The sequence below is a fragment of the Ursus arctos genome, unplaced genomic scaffold, assembly GCF_023065955.2.
Source record: "Ursus arctos isolate Adak ecotype North America unplaced genomic scaffold, UrsArc2.0 scaffold_9, whole genome shotgun sequence".
Lineage (NCBI taxonomy): Eukaryota > Metazoa > Chordata > Mammalia > Carnivora > Ursidae > Ursus > Ursus arctos.
This window is the reverse complement of record NW_026623111.1, coordinates 78,945,166-78,965,757: the sequence shown is the minus strand read 5'-3', so window position 1 is coordinate 78,965,757 and position 20,592 is coordinate 78,945,166. Positions and strand designations below refer to the sequence as shown.

Here is a 20,592-nt window from a genome sequence, read left to right as displayed (position 1 = left end):
GTTTTAGAATCACCATCAGAAGAAAAATTCCAAAGTATATGGGTATAATTAATTTAAGTGTGATATGTAATCATCTAAAAACAACTAACTAATGAGCATCTATTTGCTTGTACAGTACCTATGGCAGCTACCACATGGGATCCAAAAACTATCTTTAAAATATCCCGTATTGCAAAAGGCTTACAATCTACTTTAAGAAGTAAGCTATATCTATGAAATGATTATTAGAAGTGTCAGAATGAGAATAGGGTATTTCTGCTTTTAGATCAAAGCATTACAGCTTTTGTAAATTACCTCAAGAAGACATTTTAGTAACCAATGTACCATTGCCTCTTTTGGACACAGGAGTATGAGATGGGAAATAGAATTCTTTAGAAATAAATATCTCAAAACTAGCAAAGTGAGGAATACTAGATACTATCTGGATCAATTCAAAAGCAAATTCTACTGGATCATGGGGATATTGCAGTGAAAACATAGACCCCCTACCTACCCTCGTGGAGTTTAAGAGGAATAAATTGTTAATGAATAAAATGAAAAATAGCTCGCTCTGGGCTGGAGTGTACAAAAACAGGTTTACAGTGTAGGTTGAATAGAATATACTTACTATGCTAAAAAAATTTTTGACCTTGAACAAGTATCCTAACCATTTTGAACCTCAGGAGGCTCATCTGTAAAGTAGGAATAATAATGAATAATGTAATAGCATATTGGGTTCAGAGCCTGGCAGTTGGTAGCTACTGCTGTTATTATTGGTCTGAATAGCACTAATGAATGACTAGATTAGGATATGCAAAAGAAGTAGGATATTAGAGGATGGAGCACAATAGTAAGAAAGCAAGATGAACATTCTTTTATGTTCAAGATAGTAGGGAGACTTATTAGTCTCATATAAAAAATTTGTATTGGGAGGTAATAATATGTGTAACTGCAAGCAATGTATAAATTTAATGTATAAACCTTTTTTATGGGGGGAAGAGGCAGAGGGAGAGAATCTTAAGCAGGCGCCACACCTAGCACAGAGCCCTCCACAAGGCTTGATCTCACGACCCTGAGATCATGACCTGAGTGGAAATCTAGAGTCTGATACTTAACCGACTGAGTCACCCAGGCACTTTCTTTAAAAGAAATTGTTACTGTTTTACTATTTTCTTGATTTGCCTGAAGTAGGATTTGTTTTGTTTTGTGTTTTGTTTTTTTGGGTTTTTTTGGTTAATATGACAGTAGCTTTTATATGGGCAAGTCTTTTTATAATATAAAAACTTTGCTTACCAACTTTTACTGTTTACCTTTTCAGAGATTGGAAATGCTTATGCTGTTTTAAGCAATCCAGAAAAACGAAAACAATATGACCTCACAGGCAATGAAGAACAAGCATGTAATCACCAAAACAATGGTAGATTTAATTTCCATCGAGGTTGTGAAGCTGATATAACTCCAGAAGACTTATTTAATATATTCTTTGGTGGTGGATTTCCTTCAGGTATTTTAATGTTAGTTGTAAATATTATATTTATGAAGCTAGAGATTCTTACCTCCAGTTAGGTTATTTAGAGATTTATCTACTTTCTCCACTACATTCCTTATAGTATTATGATCCTCTGATGATTTTTCAGGAAGGTAGAAAAAAGTGTTAGACTTATTACCTTTACTGTAAGTTTGCCTTTTTTCTTGAACATGTTTTAATTTAAAAAAAAGAAATGAGTACAGATATTCTCTATTTTATATAAAGCTGAACAAAGGATGTATGAGTAGGAAATCCAGGAGCAATGTCTTAGTTAAGTGCTATTACAATTACAAGAGGTATCCTATCCCCTGGACGACAATTTGAAACTGGTTCTCTGAAGATCTTTGTAGGTATTTCATTCATAACATTATCAATTGCTAATTTGGATATATATGGAGGTACCTTCCTTTGAAATATTAAAATGTCTGATTCATAGGTTATATATAAAGTAAATGGGTTTTTTAAATTATAGTAAGACAAATATTTAGTTGAACTAGGCTATCAAAGTAAAATACCGCAGAGGTACTACTAAATGAATTGATTTTATAGTACCAGCATAAGTTGTATTGAACTCTACTTATATTTACTACGAGTTGTGTGAAAATTAATTTTATTTGAGAATAGCTCCTATAAAGTAGTTAAAATTATAGCTCCGGTCATGTTTCCAACATGTATTTAAGTGCCAAGTTAAACATTCAATTCAAAATTAGGAGAATCCTTATGAATGTAGCAATATACTTTGGTCTGATGGCCCTGTCTGGATATTATTGAGAAAGATTATGGTCATTAATAGTCAATAATAATTTTGTAAAGCATCCTTGAAGGAAAGAGAATGTGTAAATACAAATTAATGACTGAAAATATAGCATGTATTTTGACATATTAGGATATATAATTACTTCTCACAGAAAAATTATTCAGACTAGTAATTTTGATGAAAATATGCTAAAAACAATCAGAAATCTTTCAAGTAGTAGTGAATTTTGAGTTACAGTTCTTTTGCTTGTTATAACGTAATTTACTTTGTGTCAGTATTTCTGATTGCTCACCTTATTTGAAAACAACCTAAAAGTCTATCAGCAGTAGAATGTTTGAATAAATTGTGGTCCATCTCTACCATAGTATATTATACTCATTTTTTAAAAAAAAATGAGTTAGAGCACTGTCTTGATTTCTAGAGGTGTTTGCAATTCATTGATAAATGAGGAAAGCAGAGTTTCAGAGTGGTGACCTGAGGTTTGTAAAAACAACCAACCACAGCAAAAGTCCTCTATGGATGCAGTATTAGGCAGGAACTCTTATTCATGTTTTCATGAAGAAAGAACTTCTACTTTTTAATTGTTTTAATTTTTATTTTTTTTAAGATTGTATTTATTTATTTGCTTGCTTGCTTATTTGTTTACTTGTTTGTCAGAGAGAGAGAGAGAGCACAAGCAGGGGGAGCGGCAGGCAGAGGGAGATGCCAACTCCCCACTGAGCAAGGAGCCCGATGCAGAACTCAGTCCCAGGAGCCTGGGATCATGACCTGAGCTAAAGGCAAAGGCTTAACCGACTGAGCCACCCAGGTGTCCCAGAGCTTCTACTTTTAAAAAATTTTTTGTTTAAATCCTGGTTTGTTAACATGCAGTGCAATATTGGTTTTAGGAGTAGAAGTCAGTGATTCATCACTTAATATACAACACCCAGTGCTCATCACAACAAGTGCCCTCCCTAATACCCATCACCCCCCCACCTCTCTCCATCAATCCTCAGTTTGTTCTCTGTCATTAAGAGTGTCTCGTGGTTTGTTTCCCTCTCTCCTTCCCCTCCTTCCCATATGTTCCTCTATTTTGTTTCTTAAATTCCACATATGAGAACTTCTACTTTAAAGGAAGCAGAGTCTGGGAGGAATCATTTCTGTTTCCATCCACGCTTTACTCACAGGAGGAAAGGGCAATAACCATTCACTACTCAAACATGCATTATTTTAGTAGTTTAAAAAAATTAAATAAAAATGTAAAAGAAGGGGCACCTGGGTGGCTCAGTCAGTTAAGCATCTGCCTTCAGCTCAGGTCATGATCCCAGGGTTCTGGGACTGATCTGCATCAGACTCCCTGCACAGCAGGGAGTCTTGCTTCTCCCTCTGCCCCTTCCCCTGCTCCTGTTCTCTCTCTTGCTCACTCTTTCTCAAATAAATAAATAAAATCTTTTAAAAAATGTAAAAGAAAATACGATTTTTCTGATGACAGCTGCTCTCAATTTAACCTTGCTTTTAATTTTTTAGGTAGTGTACATTCATTTTCAAATGGGCGAGCTGGTTATAGCCATCAACATCAGCATCGACATAGTGGACATGAAAGAGAAGAGGAAAGAGGAGACGTATGTTTATGATATGATTAGAAATCTCAAAATGGCAAATTTCAGCTCAGGAAAAGCAATTAGAGTTGTCTGAAAATAGGGCAAGTTGTTTTAAAAGGAAATAATGACTGTTCTCGTACCAAATGTATTCAGTAGAGACTAGACAGTGTTTAGGAATATTAAGGGAGCAGGGGTAGAAGTCAGGGTGGAGGGTGGTGGGCAAAATGATACCTCTGAGTTTGGTGTTCTGTGATTCTGATGAAGATACCCCTGCAGTATGCATGCTTTGAAGTTCTCATTGTTGGTCCTAAAACATCTCGAATCAATACTGAAGAACTTAAGTCGGAAGTTACTTTCCTTGTTCTAGTGCAGTTATACCCAATTGCATATAGCACTTAAATTACGTGGAGTAGAAAGGTAAATGGAAAGAACACTGGAATAGAAATTGAAAGGCCTGGCCCCGGCTCTGACACTCATCTGCTTCCGCATACCACCCTCAAAGTCAAGGGAAAGGTAGTTTTGCAAGAGAGACAGAGAACTTCCTCATCTGTAACATGAGATCAGTTTATATCAGTCTTTTCCAAATCAGGATCTCTACTTAAAGCACCTGGAAAGTAGTATTTTTAAGAATCACTCCAGGAAGCTGGTATGATCAGGCAGATTTGAAAGCACTGAACCAGATGATCTCAAATGTCCTTTCTGTCTCTAAAAATATATGACAACTGTTGGATTATTAACAACTACAATTACATTACAATTTATTATTTTTTGATGGTTTTTTGTAGGGAGGTTTTTCTGTGTTTATCCAGCTGATGCCCATTATTGTATTGATCCTCGTGTCATTATTAAGCCAATTGATGGTCTCTAATCCTCCTTATTCCTTATATCCCAGATCGTAAGTAGCTAAGTGAAGTTTTAAAAAAAAATTGTTTTTTCTTATCTAGCTTCCTTTAAAGGACGTTGTGCTCTCTTCAACTTTTACGTTATCTTATATTACTACAAGTGTACCACATTTTGAAATTTCTAATTTAAAAAATCATTACTCAAGTGATAAATTTGTATTATCTTGTTAGTTACATTTCTGTTCCATTGTGGATAAAGACAGAAGTACTATTTTTGAATCTGATAGCAATGTAATGTGATAGGTAATATGTTGAAATCAAAAGCAAAAAATAGTTTAAAAGATAAAAATATTTCAAAGACAAAAGTAGAATTGTAATTGATGTTATGTAGATTTATATCATTGAGGGGTAAATGACTTCATTCTTTTGTTTGTAAAATATTGGTTAAATAAAAGCAAATATTACTTTTTTGTTATATGAAGTATTTTTCCATAATATACTTATATATATGAGATTAGGACAAAAAGGAAATTTAACACAGTATGCATTCTAGAAAACTTTAGTGTTATACAGTGAACATAAAGGAAACTTGGTAAAATCATATTGCCAGTGATTTACGGTATTAAAAACAGTTTGGTCTAAAAATAAGAAGTAACTTTTTATTTCTAAATAAGATTTTTATTAAATAAAAATTGAAAGAACTTACAAGAACATACTATATTAAAATATGATTACTTTTTATGACATGGATGGTGGTTTTAGGCAATTTGAAATAATGTAAATAAATGATTACCAGTATTAACTTTTTAATTATTTTTAATTGTTTTTGTTAGCTTGGCTTGTAGTAGCAGGGTCAAAATGTACAATTTTAATTAAGAAATAATGATCAAGCATTTCTTTTACAGTGGATCAGGGCAAACTATTAAAATGCAAACAGAAAACTTGGGTGTCGTTTATTATGTCAACAAGGACTTTAAAAATGAATATAAAGGAATATTACTACAAAAAGTGGAAAAGAGTGTGGAAGAAGATTATGTGACTAATATTAGAAATAATTGCTGGAAAGAAAGACAACAAAGTAAGTTTATGAAATGTTTAACATTTAAAAACTTAGAATCTTTGGAATTATTATAGATTTCCCTACTCAAGAAATGTTTAGAATTGCCTGGCACATAATTGGAGCTCAATACTTAAGACAGTGTGTTTTATGTGGCCTTATAACAGTATTTGGCACATAGCAAGCACTTAGTCAATGGTATTTGTCGTTTGAATAAGTGAATAATACCAAATTACATTGTATTTAAAATGTTGTCAGTTGTAACATGCATCATTATTTTATGTACCAGTGAGGAAAAAAAATTCTGGCACGTTAGCTATGTCATCAATTTTAACATGCATCCTGTTTCAGAGTGAAGTTTGAAACTCTTCATTAATTTAGCTTAAACATTTAACGCTTAATGTGTAATGAGTTCTGTTGACATTCCATTTTCCTTTATTTATTCTGTACATAACCGGAAACACTTAAGCAATGTGTTTAGCCTTTTCCAGCCTCAGCTTCCGTAACTTAATAAGCAGTTCCACCTATAAAAGCTTCATCATAAGAATTTACGGAGATGCTGCATGTAAAGCTTGTGTTGTTAGGGTTATTGTTTTCCTGACTGTTACAAATAATGATGTAGACAATATAGTGTAGACTTTGGAATTAAACAATCTGAAGTTTAATCCTAACTCTGAAATTTTTATCTGAGTGATTAGGGCCAAATATTCTAATGACGATGATGAGTGGGAGGAGGAAATAACTGTCATTTATATAGTATTTATTGTTTCAGTCACTGTCCCAAGCAATTTACATATATTAACTCATTTAATCTCCACAACAACACTGTGAAATTATACCCATTTTATATATAAGGAAACTGAGGCAAAGAGAACTTAGTAACTTGCCCAAGGCCATAGAGGTAGTCCATGATTCAAACAGTTCATTTGTCTCCAGAATCCAGGCACTTGTGCTCCACAGTCTTCTCAGTAATACCCAACTTTGCAGGTTTGTTGTGAAAATTAAATCAGACAATAAAGTATTTCACGTGTAGTAAAATGCCCAGAAAATGGTAGCGGTTATCATCATCTCTCATCCACTGGGGAAAATCCGATAAAACATAATCTTTGTATGCTTCCAAGAAAATTCCTGTCTCTGGTCTGGGTTTCCTCATCTATATTCTATATAGTGGCAGTTAGAAGAGCTACAGCTTCCTTGGTGTCTCAGTCTCTGAGTCTGTGAAATCAGTCTGTTCTCAGTGTGGAGGTTACATTGGACTAGTGGTTTTCAACTGGAAATGACTTGCCTCTGCTTCACATTACATCTGGTAATGTTTGGAAACTTTGTGTGTGTCACCACAGGGTGGGGGTGGAAGAGATTGTTGCTGGCATCTAAGGGATTGAGGCCAAGGTGCTGCTAAACATCCCACAATGCACAGGACAGCCCCACAACAAAGATTTATCTGGCCCAAAATGCCGACATTACTGAGGCTGAGAAACTGTTAGCAGAAGGGCTTAAAGGCAGTGAATGCCAAATTTTACTTATTTCATTTCACTTTTTGAGGTCTAATGCCTTATACAATCCTTGGCACATCATAGGCATATGGTAAACTTTTGATGGATATATGAATAATTGGGTAAAGGATTAATGAATGCATAAGAATGAACGTATGAAAGACCTGCTTATTTTGTGTTAAAAGAATGACTAACACATTAGATATATCACCTTTCAAATACAAATTCTAATCTTCAGCCAAATAGGGGTGATTTTTGGATTATGCATGCTTAAATTCTGTTACCTTGAATAATTGGGAAATTGACTATATAAATAGAAGAAAGGAAAAGATTTTCATATTTATGGAAGATAGTATAATGTTATGGCTAACATGCTGGCTCTGAGGCTGCCTTGCAAGATAAGATCCTGGCTTGACCAGCAGGTTACCTAGGCCAAGTTAGTTAACCTCTCTAAATCTCACTTATGTCATCTTTAAAATATGGACCATAACAGATAATACATGTTAACACTTAGAATAAGATCTTGCTTCAGTAAGTGTTCAATATTACTACTTACTATAATTATTTTTTTTCTATCCATATTATAAGCCAAGTGTTTTTGCTTGGCATACTTCAATCTTTTAATCATCTGTCATGATTGGTGTTAATATCTCACAGACTGTCAGTCTGTGCTCTGTTTACTATACCAAGTTGTCTACAGCTATATTGTATGCAGTTATTTGTGTGTCTTTTAAAGTTACTATCAGAAGTTTTAACTAAATCTGATTTTAATAAGTCATTATTTATAAAACAACTTGCTGGGACACCTGGGTGGCTCAGTCACTTAAGTGTCTGCCTTCAGCTCAGGTCATGACCTGAGATCGACCCCTGCATAAGACTCCCTGCTCCATGGGGAGCCTGCTTTTCCCTCTCCCTCTGCCTGCTGCTCCCCCTGCTTGTGCTCTCTCTCTGTCAAATAAATAAATAAAATCTTTTAAAAAATAATAAAACAGCTTGCTTGTGTTCAACAGTGTCAATGGAACAAGACAAAACTCTTAAAGACTAAGGAGAAATGACAACTAAGTACAACGTATGATCCTGAATTGGATCATGGATGGGGAGGGGAGGAAATGGCTATAAAGGACATCATTGGGGCCACTGGCGAAATGTGAATATGAACTATATATTAGATAATAGGATTATAGTATTAAATTTCTAAATTTGAAAATTGTGTTGTGGTTATATAAGACAATGCCCCTTGTTCTTAGGAGAAACATGCTGAAGTAATTAGGAATGAAAGGTCATGATGTCTGTACCTTATTCTCAAAAGGTTTTGCAATATAATAATAACCACTACAACAATAACAGCTTTATTATAGAGAGAGCCAAAGCAAATTGGACAAAATGTGAAGAATTGGTCAATCAAGGTGTAAAGGGTTTTAAAGTGTTCATTGTAATACTCCTAACTTCTATGTAGGTTTGAAATATTTTTTTAAGATTTTATTTATTTATTTGAGAGAAAGAGAAATGGAGCACAAATGGGGGGAGGGGGAGAGGAACAAGCTGATTCCCCACTGAGCACGGGGCGCCATCCCACCCGGGCTCCATCCCAGCACCCTGAGATCATGACCTGAGCTGAAGTCAGAATCTTAACCAACTGAGCCAACCAGGCGCCCCTTGAAATTTTCAAAATAAAACATAACAAATTCAGCACATCTTGAGGTTAGGGGTTTTATTATTTATTTAATTTTTAAAAAGATTTTATTTATTTGAGAGAGAGATAGCGACAGCACAAGCGGAGAGGAGCGGGAGAAGCAGGCTCCCCACTGAGCAGGGAGCCCACTGCGGGCGATCTCAAGACCCTGGGATCTTGACCTGAGCCGAAGGCAGCCGGTTAACCGACTGAGCCACCCAGGTGCCCCTAGAGGTTAGGGGTTTTAAATGAAGATAGAAGTGGAAGGAGCTCAGTATAACACTAATTAATCCACTGATTGAATGTTTTACTTGTTGATTAGGGTGAACTCATCTTGTTTTATAAATTAATGTCATCTAAAAAGGTGGTTAGCCAATAGATTTTTTTTTAACCAGGGTTTTTCTGTTTTGCAGTCATTTCTAACACTTTCTAATGTCTAGATTGATAAAATAGGTGTTTTATAAAATACAAGAAGTAATTTGAAGTAATGGAAAGAATATCAGGCTAGGAGTTGGAAGTTTAGCTTAGAATCTAGACTGTCATTGACTGGCTCTGTGAACTTGGGTTTCTCTATCTCGCCTGGGAAGACACATCTGCAAAAGGATTTTACAAGTGCCTCATTTGTAAATAAAGGGGATGGAGCAATTACGATTGAGTTGTTAAATCCTAGCTGGATTGACTGAATAAAAGGTCATTTCTGAAGATCTTTAAAAAGAGGATATACTTTTGCTGTGAGTATATTTTGAATGTGGTCCTGACTGATGTCCTTTACCTTGGCCTTTGTTTTCCAGAAAGTAGCTGACTTTTTTTTCTGGGTCTTGTTACATCTTTTCTAAGTGCCCCCACCCTTTGGAAGTGTTAATAAACAGTGAAATGACTAACAGGAATATTGCAAGGAACAGTTCTCTGAAGATTTATAGTCCATTTATTTTTCTTTAGTAATGCTACCCACATACTGAAGGAAGTCTCAGAAGTACTTATTTGCTAAGTAACACTACTGTGATTCTATAGCAAGCTTTTTCCCTTTTGTGTTCCTTCAGTAAGATTTTCTTTTTTAACTCAAGCAAACTCAGGACAAGATTTCAAATTTTGTACTCATGTCTTGGCGTAATTAATTACTCTGAAACCTTAACGAGGTCACAGCAGAAACAACCACTAGCAGGATTGAATAGCATATAATTTATCTTTAGTATGAAGGGTCAAGATGATGCTTTTTAGAGCAGTAGTTTTTAAACTATTGGGGACAGGAGTGAGAGAAAGGGTTGATAGGATTTGTTTGATAGGTTTGTTTGACATGCTAGGCTTCCAAAAGCTTTTAGGAGTAATACTTGGATTTTTTTCTTTTTTAAAAAAAGTCAGTTAATAGTAATAATATTGAAGGGCTGCTATTAAACATCATTTCAGCTTAAATAACTAGGTGACCTAAATTATTATCTACTTAGTAAAATGTTTTTGTTTGTTAACAGAAACAGATATGCAGTATGCAGCGAAAGTATACCGTGACGATCGGCTCCGAAGGAAGGCAGACGCCTTGAGCATGGACAACTGTAAAGAGCTGGAGCGGCTGACCAGTATTTATAAAGGAGGATGAACTGGGATTGTCTTTATACCTTTTAGCGTACTCTTTATTTTTTCTGTAAGTAAGTTCAGTTTCATCATGAGAGCTAAAGAAAAAGATTGGCTGTTAAAAACTACACTGAATAGTTGGTCCCTGAAATCTTGGACTGTTTATGACCTACTGGCTACTTTAAATAGTAGGGAACTGAAAACTAAAATTAATATTTTAGTTATGCTTCTGGTAATTGTTTTCACTTTAAAAGCTTATATTATTCCTAACTAAAAATGTCTTGAGAAAGGATTATCACACCTGTAGCAGTTTCCAGTTTTAGTGATTCTCCATGTTTCCTTTGGTCATGTAAATATTTATGGAATGATCATTTTGTGTACATATGGGTTACTGCATTTTTATTTAAATTCTTTTAGCATTTAACTCCATGAGACACTTCAGTTTAAACTGATAGAATACATGTTCTGTGACAAAATTATGTTTTTCTTGTCAGATGTCGAATGTTTGTGGAGTTTAAGAAATGAAACTTTTTCGAAAAGAAAAGAAAAAGCAAAAAGCTGTTTAACTGTGTAAATCTTGTAGCATTATCAGCTTAGAGGGAATCGATATTTTTAATATTGCCATTATATTCCAGAATATATATTGAGATAAATGAACTGGTGTAGAGTATCAGTTTGCTATTTAGTTTTATGAATTGCTAAGCCATGCGTAGAAATGAAATGCTATACTGATAGATTTTAAAGAAAATATGAGGAAATGGCTATGTAGATATTAAACAAAAAGGGTCTTCAACAGTAAATTGCAGTTATGTCATTTGCAATTCCAGTAATTCAAAGGCCCCCATGTGTTTATATATCTGTCTTTGAAGGCTGCTAAGATTTATGAAGAAGAGGACCCACCTGTTTTGCCCACCATGGAAATTTTAGTTTCTTCTTAGTGATCATTTGAGCAGGATCCAAAGTAAATGGGTTCTTCGACAAATGAGTAATAAGAGAAAAATACTACAAAAATGAAGCTTTGTGCCTTTTAACCTGATTGCCAACTCTTAAACATATAAGTAGATTACAGCACCCTTACTTGATCAGAGCACGATCTATTTGGCCACATGCAACAGTGAGCAGAAATATAGCCGCAGGTAGAATAGTGTCTTATAGCAGGTTATCCTTACAAAGTTCTGAGCTAAAAACTATTTGCCGTTGAGTAGTTCAATTGATCTTATAGGAATAAGCTCTCTGTAATTCAATCCATAATATAAATTAGAAAAATAAGCTGGAAATTGAAGTTTTTGGTGCCTGTATATTGAGTATGAAACATTTGATTTCTAGTCGTCTATGTTTAACAGTTGTAATATTTTAATGATTTTGCTTCATACTCAGTTAATGGAACACAAATGCATCTTTGGTAGTTTTTTGTGTGTGAGAGCATGCTAGTTCTAGTGGCAGCGTTCTTGTGTTTAAAGATTTTTTTTCTGACTGTAGTTGATTTTATAGCATCGGTTGAATAAAACTGCTAAAATGACCATTCTTTTTAAAATGTTCTCTTGTATCCCCTTTTCCAGGTGAATCAGTAGAAATACCCGAATGAATTAGTGAGTTAAACTAAACAACATACCGCCCTAGGAAAACTGGACAGCTTCACCAGTTTTCTTTTAGAAATGCAACTTTTAAATAAAAAAAAAAAAATAGCAGTGCTTAAAAGAAAATACAAATTTAAATATGTTCTTGAGCCTGCAGAATGAATTTTTAGAAAAGGTCATAGCATTCTAATTAACTTTGAAAGTTCATATACATCCAAAAACATAGAAAACTTTTTTTTTTTTTAATAATGATTTTTTATTATATTATGTTAGTCACCATACAGTACATCCCCGGTTTTCGATGTAAGGCTCGATGATTCATTAGTTGTGTATAACACCCAGTGCACCATGCAATACGTGCCCTCCTTACTACATCACCGGTCTATCCCATTCCCCCACCCCCCTCCCCTCTGAAGTCCTCAGTTTGTTTCTCATAGTCCATAGTCTCTCATGTTTCATTCCCCCTTCTGATTACCCCCCCTTTCTTTATCTCTTTCTTCCCCTACTGATCATTCTAGTTCTTATGTTCCATAGATGAGAGAAATCATATGATAGTTGTCTTCAAAAACATAGAAAACTTTAAATGAAAAAAATTCATCCATTCATTTTTCCAGTTTTAATGGGAAATTTACTACTGTGATTAACACTAATGTGAATTGAACTCTTGTTGAGTGATTCTTTTTCCCTTAATCTTGGCTTTATGAGGATAGATGAAGTTATCAAGTTAAGTGAAGTTATATATTATGAAGTCATATATGGCTTTTGGACAGTATTATATTTCAGTTGCATTGCTGCATTCCATCACATTTTGTAAAATATTTGGGGAAATGTGTTTGATAAAATAAAATTTTCAAACAGCTGTGTGAAATAACTGATCGAGTGCCTGATAATTTAAGCCACACATAAAGTATGCAAGGAAAGATTAAGTCCTTAATGTCATCTATATTTTGGTGTAAAGGTCCAACCAAGTGTCTTAGAATTTTGGGTTAGTTTTACAAAGTAAGAAGACTAGAGCTATCTTGAGATGTAAGATTTTCATGTTTGCTATTCTTACAATAAAAATCCCAACATTTTTGCCATCTTAGTTTTACTACACGAGCTTTGCAATTTCATTTGATAGCTTGTACTGTTCATTTTAACCATTGCTTGAAAGCTCTCAATCTTTGAATACTGCTTTACTAGCTTTTCTAACTGGTATTTTAGAAGTTTGGCAGCAACTATATTTATTAATGCTTAACATTTTTATCTCTTTTTACACATACATACGAACGTTGTCCTTATGAGGATTTGGGGGAAAGTAAATAGTACCTTTTCTCCTCCTTTTTTGATTCCTTAGTTCCGAAGTAGACTGGTGCTAGTCGCTTATAAGCTTCAGAATTTATTTTGATGAAATCTGAGAATTTCGTTCTCAATGAGAAAATTCAAGTTTTAATCCATCTAATAAATAAAAACAATATATTTTGGGAACAGATTTCATTTGAATGCTTAAATAAGTATTTGTTTCATAATCACTGCATTTTTCTTTGTAATTTACAGACTCGGTAGAGAAGAGTAAGTCCTTAAGGCATATATATGCCAGTACATTAAGCCACTCTGCTTTTGTGTCAGCTCAGGTGTTCACAGGAACAGGAATGAGGAGTTCTAGCCCTTTACTGTGATTGCACTTTTATGCTTAAGTTTTCTTCCTGTTAAATCTTCAGTTCCACTAGTATGTAAAATAGTGTATAGTGAGAGAAATGATGACCCTCTTCAATTTTTCTTTGTTGATCTGTAATAGTTTTAAATGCAGCTGTTATTTAATAACTGTGACATATTATTAATAATGTATTCCCATATTTCCTTTAAAAAAATATCTCCCACCTGTGTTAAGGCAGTGAAATATTTTTTGATGTTGACCTGAGAACCAAATGAGCCATCTTTCCAGTTAAGTAAGTGTTATGTCAAAGGACCATATGGTTCAGAAGGAGAATTTGCGTTTATTCAGCTTCCAAAATGAAGCTTAGGTTCGTATTACCATCTGTCTTCATCCTGAGTGAAGCAAACTGAAAGGGCATTCATAATCTTTTTTCTTATCTGAAGAGGATAACTTCTGAAAATGAACAATAAACCTGAATTTTAATCTTTACTAAATAGCTAAAAAACTGTGTCTGTTGGCCACATTGGACTATTGTCTAGTGAAAATCCATAAAATTCTCTATAAACCAATGAAAAAGGAAAGAGTAGTATAACAATAACTCATGAAATTTTTTAAATTCTAATTTGTAATTACAGAGGAAAAGTGAGCAGAATGAGGATCTTCAAGGAATTCTTGCCCGTCCCTTTAATAATCTGACAGGCAACACAGTCCTAGAATTCAGCCTTCCTTCTTGGTTTCCATTACTATTACATAGACACTTTCATATAAATGGAAACATTTTCCCTCAAAACATTAATTCAAAACATACTCCTTATATTAAGGATTATATAACCACGTTTTTTGTAAGTTCCCTGTGTGTAACTTTTTCCTGTTGGTATGTGGTTCGTTCTCATTTAATTTTCTTATCTGCTGGTTTTGGGGCCAATGGACTTGTGAATATTCTGTGGCTGTGTCCATGTATAGGTGTATATATATATATATTTTTCCAGCTAATACCTCAAATGTGTGATTGTTTAGTATATACCACACTATGTTTGCACAGAGCAGGGCTTCCATTAGCAGTGGATATTCTTCTTTCTAACTTTGAAAATCATTCCACAGAATTTCATTGGTGTGAATTCTTTCCATTGATCCTTTTCAAATTTTAAAACAGAGATTCCTATTAGAAGGCCCATACTCCAAATATAACTGTGTGTTTTTTGTCTCTAGCAATGGAACTATGTAGGGGTAAGAAGTGTTTCTCGAAGTGTCTCATCTAGTAAATTATAATGAACTATTGGGATTACTGGTTGCCGAGCTGTCTGGTACTTGCACAGCGATGACACCCGGCATGAATTTGAGCCAAGTCTCATTCACTGTGGCACAGGAGTTGGGACATTCCAGTCTGATTCTACTTCGCCATTTAAGAGTACCACTAAAATAATAGAGGTTTTCCGGTGACACTGGAGTATTTTACACATTGATTTCAAAAGGAATTGTTTTTGAGTTGGCTGACTATACCAATGAGAAGAAAGAAACTCACACGTAAATGATATTTTGTAATTTATTTATATTAAGAAATACTTCCTACCTTTTGTTTTGTTTTCATTTTTTGGATGACTATGTAAGACTTTTCTTCCATTTAAGGTTCAAATCATGTGTTTTTTAAAAGCTGCAGGTAATTTTCAAGGTGTGATGGAATTTTAATGGAAGCCTTGTGTAAGTTAAATGAAGTGAAACTGGTAAAGGAGATCTTACTTTATTTGTCTATATGCATTCAAGATTATACAATTAGATTTAAAAATGTCTGATTTGTAAAATACTTAATGTGATATCAGACTTATAAAATAAAATTTTCTGTGTGAGAACTCTGTTACAGAAAATGCATTTGATTTTTAATGAATGTTCTGCTGAATGATTTGTGATGAATTTTTGTCTTTCAGTCTCTGCAGTTTATCTCAATATATGAATAAAAAGAAGGTCTGTTCTCACTGTAAAGGATGTGTTTTTATCATGTTTTATATTGTTAATATGCACTTTCTTTCATTCATTCAACCATTCAACAAATGTATGAATGCCTGTTTTATCCCAGGCAGTGAGCTGAGTGCTGGGAATTAATCACTGAACAAGACAGAAATCCTTATGGAGTTTACATCTAGTCAGGAAAGTAAATGTCAAGTAAATGACTAATTATAATTATGGTGAATGCCACAAAGAAAATTACCAGGTACAATGAGAGCACATATCTAGAAGACGTAACCTACTGTGGGAGGGTCAGGGGAAGTTTCTCTGAGAAAGTGAGCTTAAGCTGAAACCCAAAAGACAAGACAAGTAGGAGTGAGGTGAATGCTAGAGATACATTTCAGGCAGAGTGTGCAAAGTTGGTAAAGCTGTAGAAACTTTGTGGACGTGAAAACAAACTTGCATGAGAACAAACTCGTATGATTATAGCGTAGGAAAGGCAGGGTAAGTTAGAGAATTAAAATAAGATAGGGGCCAAGTTCCATAAGACCGTATATAAATTATGATGATGATAATTGGACTTTATCTTAAGCCAGTAGAAAACCTTTGAGATTTTTGAGGAGGGAGTTACATAATGAGATTTGAGATTTTAAGTATCGTTTTAGTTATTGTGCAGAGAAGACTGGAGGGCAAACATGAATGTAGGAAGGATAAGAAGTTATTGGCAAAGGAGAGATGGTCATTGCTTGGAATAGAGTAGGAATACTGGTGAGTGATTTTGAGAGATATTCAGGAAGTAGAGTCAAGAAACTTATTTGATTGGATTTGGGATAAATAGAGGCAGCAATTAAGAACTTTACAAAAATTTGGCTGTGAAAGGGAGTAGAGAAGGATGTTAGCTGAAAGAGGATGTAGTTTCTAAAGAAGGCTTTTATTTTTTCAATTATTAATTACATGAGATCTTATTTATTGCATGAGAGATCTGTTTTATTCTGTTGTTTTTCATTCTGATGTAAAGGGTCAGGTAGAAAGTGAAAGAGCAAAGATAGAGAAAAAGAGGGATAGTAGCAGTAAGTGCCTGATACGTCCAGGAGGATATTATGTCCATTGGACAGATGGAGGAATTATTGTAGCTAAGCGACCACCAGCATTCTTTCAGAAAGGAATGCATGGAGGATGGGTGCAAAGGCAGGTGGATTTGTGGTGCTGGTGGTAAGATGTCATGGCTTTCATTGGCTTGATGAATAAGCAGTTTATCTGTATAAAGTGGGGGAGAGGAAAAGAAAAATAAACACTTAGAAAGAAGACAGTTTGAAGGATTTTTTTTTTTCGCTGAGTCAGCTGACGAGTGAAAAAGTCGGATTTTTACAAGTCCCAGATTGGTGACAGAATTTACAGTCTGTTTAGTTGTGTGTGTTTTCTCCAGCCTAACCCATCAGCCTGGGCATAGGCAGTGGAATACAACTCATTGAACTCATCCAAAGTTCAGGTTCTGTCAGGCAGGAAAGAAGGTAGGGGAGTTTATGTTGTTGACATGTAAGTGATTCATGGATTGTCTATTGTATGCAAGCCAGAGATCAGAGGAGTTAGTGATTTCTCAGGTGACTGCCTAAATCCAGGGTGTGATGACAATGAGTGGTAGAGTAAAAGAGAAAGTTACTGCATATAAGCTTATAATTGTATTCTCAATGGGCCAAATCCCAAACCATAGCCAGAATCAATATTAGCAAGACATTTTCCAACTTGGCCAATCTAAGTGATAAAATTTCATTTTTGTATGTTGGAAAATCAGCAAGACTCTCTTCCCCACAAGTTTGAATACCAACTAGAATTTTCACACAAATAGTGGAGCCAACCTAAACCGAGATGATTAGTAATTTTTCATGGAAAAGAAGAATAAAAAAGTTGAGGTATCTCTGGCATACACAAAAGCTAAGAGAAACTTGAGCTAAAAATAAGCAGAAACAAAGGCTTTTGATACAACCAATAAAGTTAGAACTTTAACCACATGTGCATGTTTAACTGTTTCATGTATTATATATACTAGTATACTATTTCTCTGGTATGCTGTGTACTAGAAAATTTGAATGGTGAGATAAAAACTCTGTGCATATGTATACAGTTTCTACTAGTTTCTTCCTGAACCTCAGGAATCATATGGTACACCCCACTTTGGAGAACTGGTACATAGTGCTGATAATCTTTTAGGCCAGTACATATTTCCCCTACACCTATACCAGTGGCAGTGAGTGAATTCAAACAGATCAATCTCCTATTGACTGCCATAATTCAGAAGCCACCACACTCGGAGATTAGAAATCTTTGTTCTTTCAATTTGAGGACATTGTGGTATTTGGAGAGCTTGGAAAGCTGTGCCCTCCCTTTTTTGCCACCCAAGAAGAAGAAAAAAATCAGTATTTTCCAGGTCAACTATCATTTATTGAGGTCAGTAGGATGGAATGTGTTCAAATGAAAAATAGCACTTCCAGAAATTAAAAGAACTTGCTAGAGTTCATATTTTCACTTGCCTCTAAACTTGGGGGCAAATGGTGAGGGTCAGGGGTGGATAAGAAGTTGTAGTCAGGGCCAGGATTAATAGTTTCTTTTAATCACTTTTTTTCTACAAATGCTGAATGAGTTGCCTAAGGAGTGCAAGACATTGAGGCATTGTAGGAAACTGGAAAAAAAATCCAAAACATGACCCAGCCTTCTAGGCGTTATGGTCTCATTGGAAAAACAAAACGATGACACATAATTATACACAAATATCAGTTATTCTTGGTAACATATAGTAGTATTGAAGAGAATGTGATGTGTGAGAAGATGTTATCAGAAACCAAGATTTAAGTATCTCAGGTAGAGGGGCACCTGGGTGGCTTAGTTGGTTAAACATCTGACTCTTGATTTCATCCCAGGTCTCAGGGTCATGAGATTTAGCCCCTGCATTGGGCTCTGCTCTGGGCATGGAACCCGCTTAAGATTCTCTCTCCCTCTCCCTCTGCTCCCCCACCCCCGTGCCTGCACACCCACATGCATGCACACTCTTTCCCTCTCTCAAAAAAAGAAAAATTCATATCTAAGAAAGTGCAAGGGTTCAGAACATGTCACCTCAAAATATGCCACTTAGACCTATTTTTTTTAAGATTCTATTTGAGAGTGAGAGAGAGCATGAGCTGGGGGAGAGGCAGAGGGAGAGGCAGACTCCCTGTTGAGCAGGGAGCTCCATGAGGACCTTGATCCCAGGACCCCGGGATCATGACCTGAGCTGAAGGCAGACGCTTAACTGACTGAGCCAACCAGGCGCCCCACCACTTACACATATTGATTATTTTGAGCTGATGGCACTAAGAAAACAGATGCAGGAAGGGTTTTTTGACCTCCCCTTTTACCAAAATACAGGTCATAAAATTTCCTGTGAGAAAGGTGCGCTCCTGTACCAGGAAGAGAACATTCTTATCACCAGACGCAAGACTGACGCCAAAATGGACCTGTACAAACAAGCCTACTAAAATAATCCTTATCTTCCATTGGCTTCACCCATATGTTTCATAATCACTGTCCCACAATTCATTGTCCCTTACCCAAGCCCCTTTTCTTATCACATCCCCACAACTTGTTGTCTTTGTATAAAAAGGTATATAACTTTTGGGCCTAATGACTTCTTTGGACCTTATTTCCTTCTGCACACTCCCATATACACATAAAAATATTACATAAATGTGTATGTTTTTCACCAGATAATCTGTCAATTAACTCTTAGGCCCAGCCATGGAATCTAAGAGGGTAGAAGGGTATAAGTATGTTTTTCCTCCCCTACAAGAGAAATAAACACTTCAGTTTAAAGAATCCTCCAGAACCAGTGTGGAGAAATAATAACCACTGAAGGAAGGGTGAAGTAATCAGCTTGGCTGGAATATAGGATTCACATTAGAATGTGTTCAGAAGTAAAATAGAATATGTTTGTGCCAGATTAAAGACTGTCAACTTTATCAGTCTGCAATGGTACATCAGTAAAGATTTCTTTTGAGCAGCAGTAATATGCATTGCTTTGGGAAGGTTTATCTGGCCATTACTAAGTGACTATTAATATCATCTTGCTAAATAATGGTTTGAATGAAGAAATGAAAAAAACATGTAGATGAAAAAATCATTGTTAGGGAAGAAAAGTGGACATGGTGAACAAAAGGTAGCGGTCAAACATGACACCTGACTAGTAGAATCATGGAAATAATACAGACACACATTAGGAAAAGGGTTCATTGGAGAAGTTTTTGGAGCTTCTGAGTCAGAGCTGACTCCAAGACATGTATGTAGAAACACCCAACAACTGACAAGCAGCCGAAAATGTGAACCTAGAACTCTGAGGAAAGGTGCAGACTTAGGACTAACATTCTCAGGAAAATATGGAAAGAGAAAAACGGAAACCAAAGAAAAGCTTTAAAAAGAAGTTGTAGTCAGGGCCAGGATTAATAGTTTCTTTTAATCACTTTTATTCTACAAATGCTGAATGAGTTGCCTATGGACTGCAAGACATTGAGGCATTGTAGGAAACTGGAAAAAAAATCCAAAACATGACCCGTCTTCTAGGTGTTACGGTCTCATTGGGAAAACAAACGAAATGATGACACATACTTAAGCACAAATATCAGTTATTCTTGGTAACATATAGTAGTAGTCAAGGGAATGTGACGTGTGAGAAGATGCTCCCTAAAGAAGTAGGAAACTGGAATCGGTGAGGACCTAAAATAAGTAATGCAGTATCCCAGAAGCTAAGAAATCAAGGGTTTAAGGAAAAGGAAGTGAACTTCAATGATGTGAGTTGCTATGAATTGTCAAGTTCACTTGTAATAATTAGGAGGTCATTCGTAACAGTTGGGAGCGCTGTACTTTACCATTTCATCTCAAGGATAACTAGATTAGTATCCCAGCTCTTCACCATGTCCTGAGCTAGAGTTAATTCCTTT

The 20,592-nt window shown here is 35.3% G+C and overlaps 1 protein-coding gene across 1 annotated transcript in view; it reads left to right on the top strand.

Annotated features, from left to right (window-relative positions):
• DNAJB14 (DnaJ heat shock protein family (Hsp40) member B14) overlaps positions 1 to 15,664 on the top strand; it is a 49,628-nt gene extending 33,964 nt beyond the window's left edge. Inside the window, exons 4-8 of the mRNA XM_026509659.4 lie at positions 1,298 to 1,483; positions 3,771 to 3,865; positions 4,630 to 4,739; positions 5,592 to 5,764; positions 10,375 to 15,664. Coding sequence (XP_026365444.2) covers positions 1,298 to 1,483; positions 3,771 to 3,865; positions 4,630 to 4,739; positions 5,592 to 5,764; positions 10,375 to 10,499 — 689 coding nt within the window. The 3' untranslated portion in view covers positions 10,500 to 15,664. The remainder of the gene's footprint in view (positions 1 to 1,297; positions 1,484 to 3,770; positions 3,866 to 4,629; positions 4,740 to 5,591; positions 5,765 to 10,374) is intronic.
• The last annotated feature ends 4,928 nt before the right edge of the window (positions 15,665 to 20,592 follow it).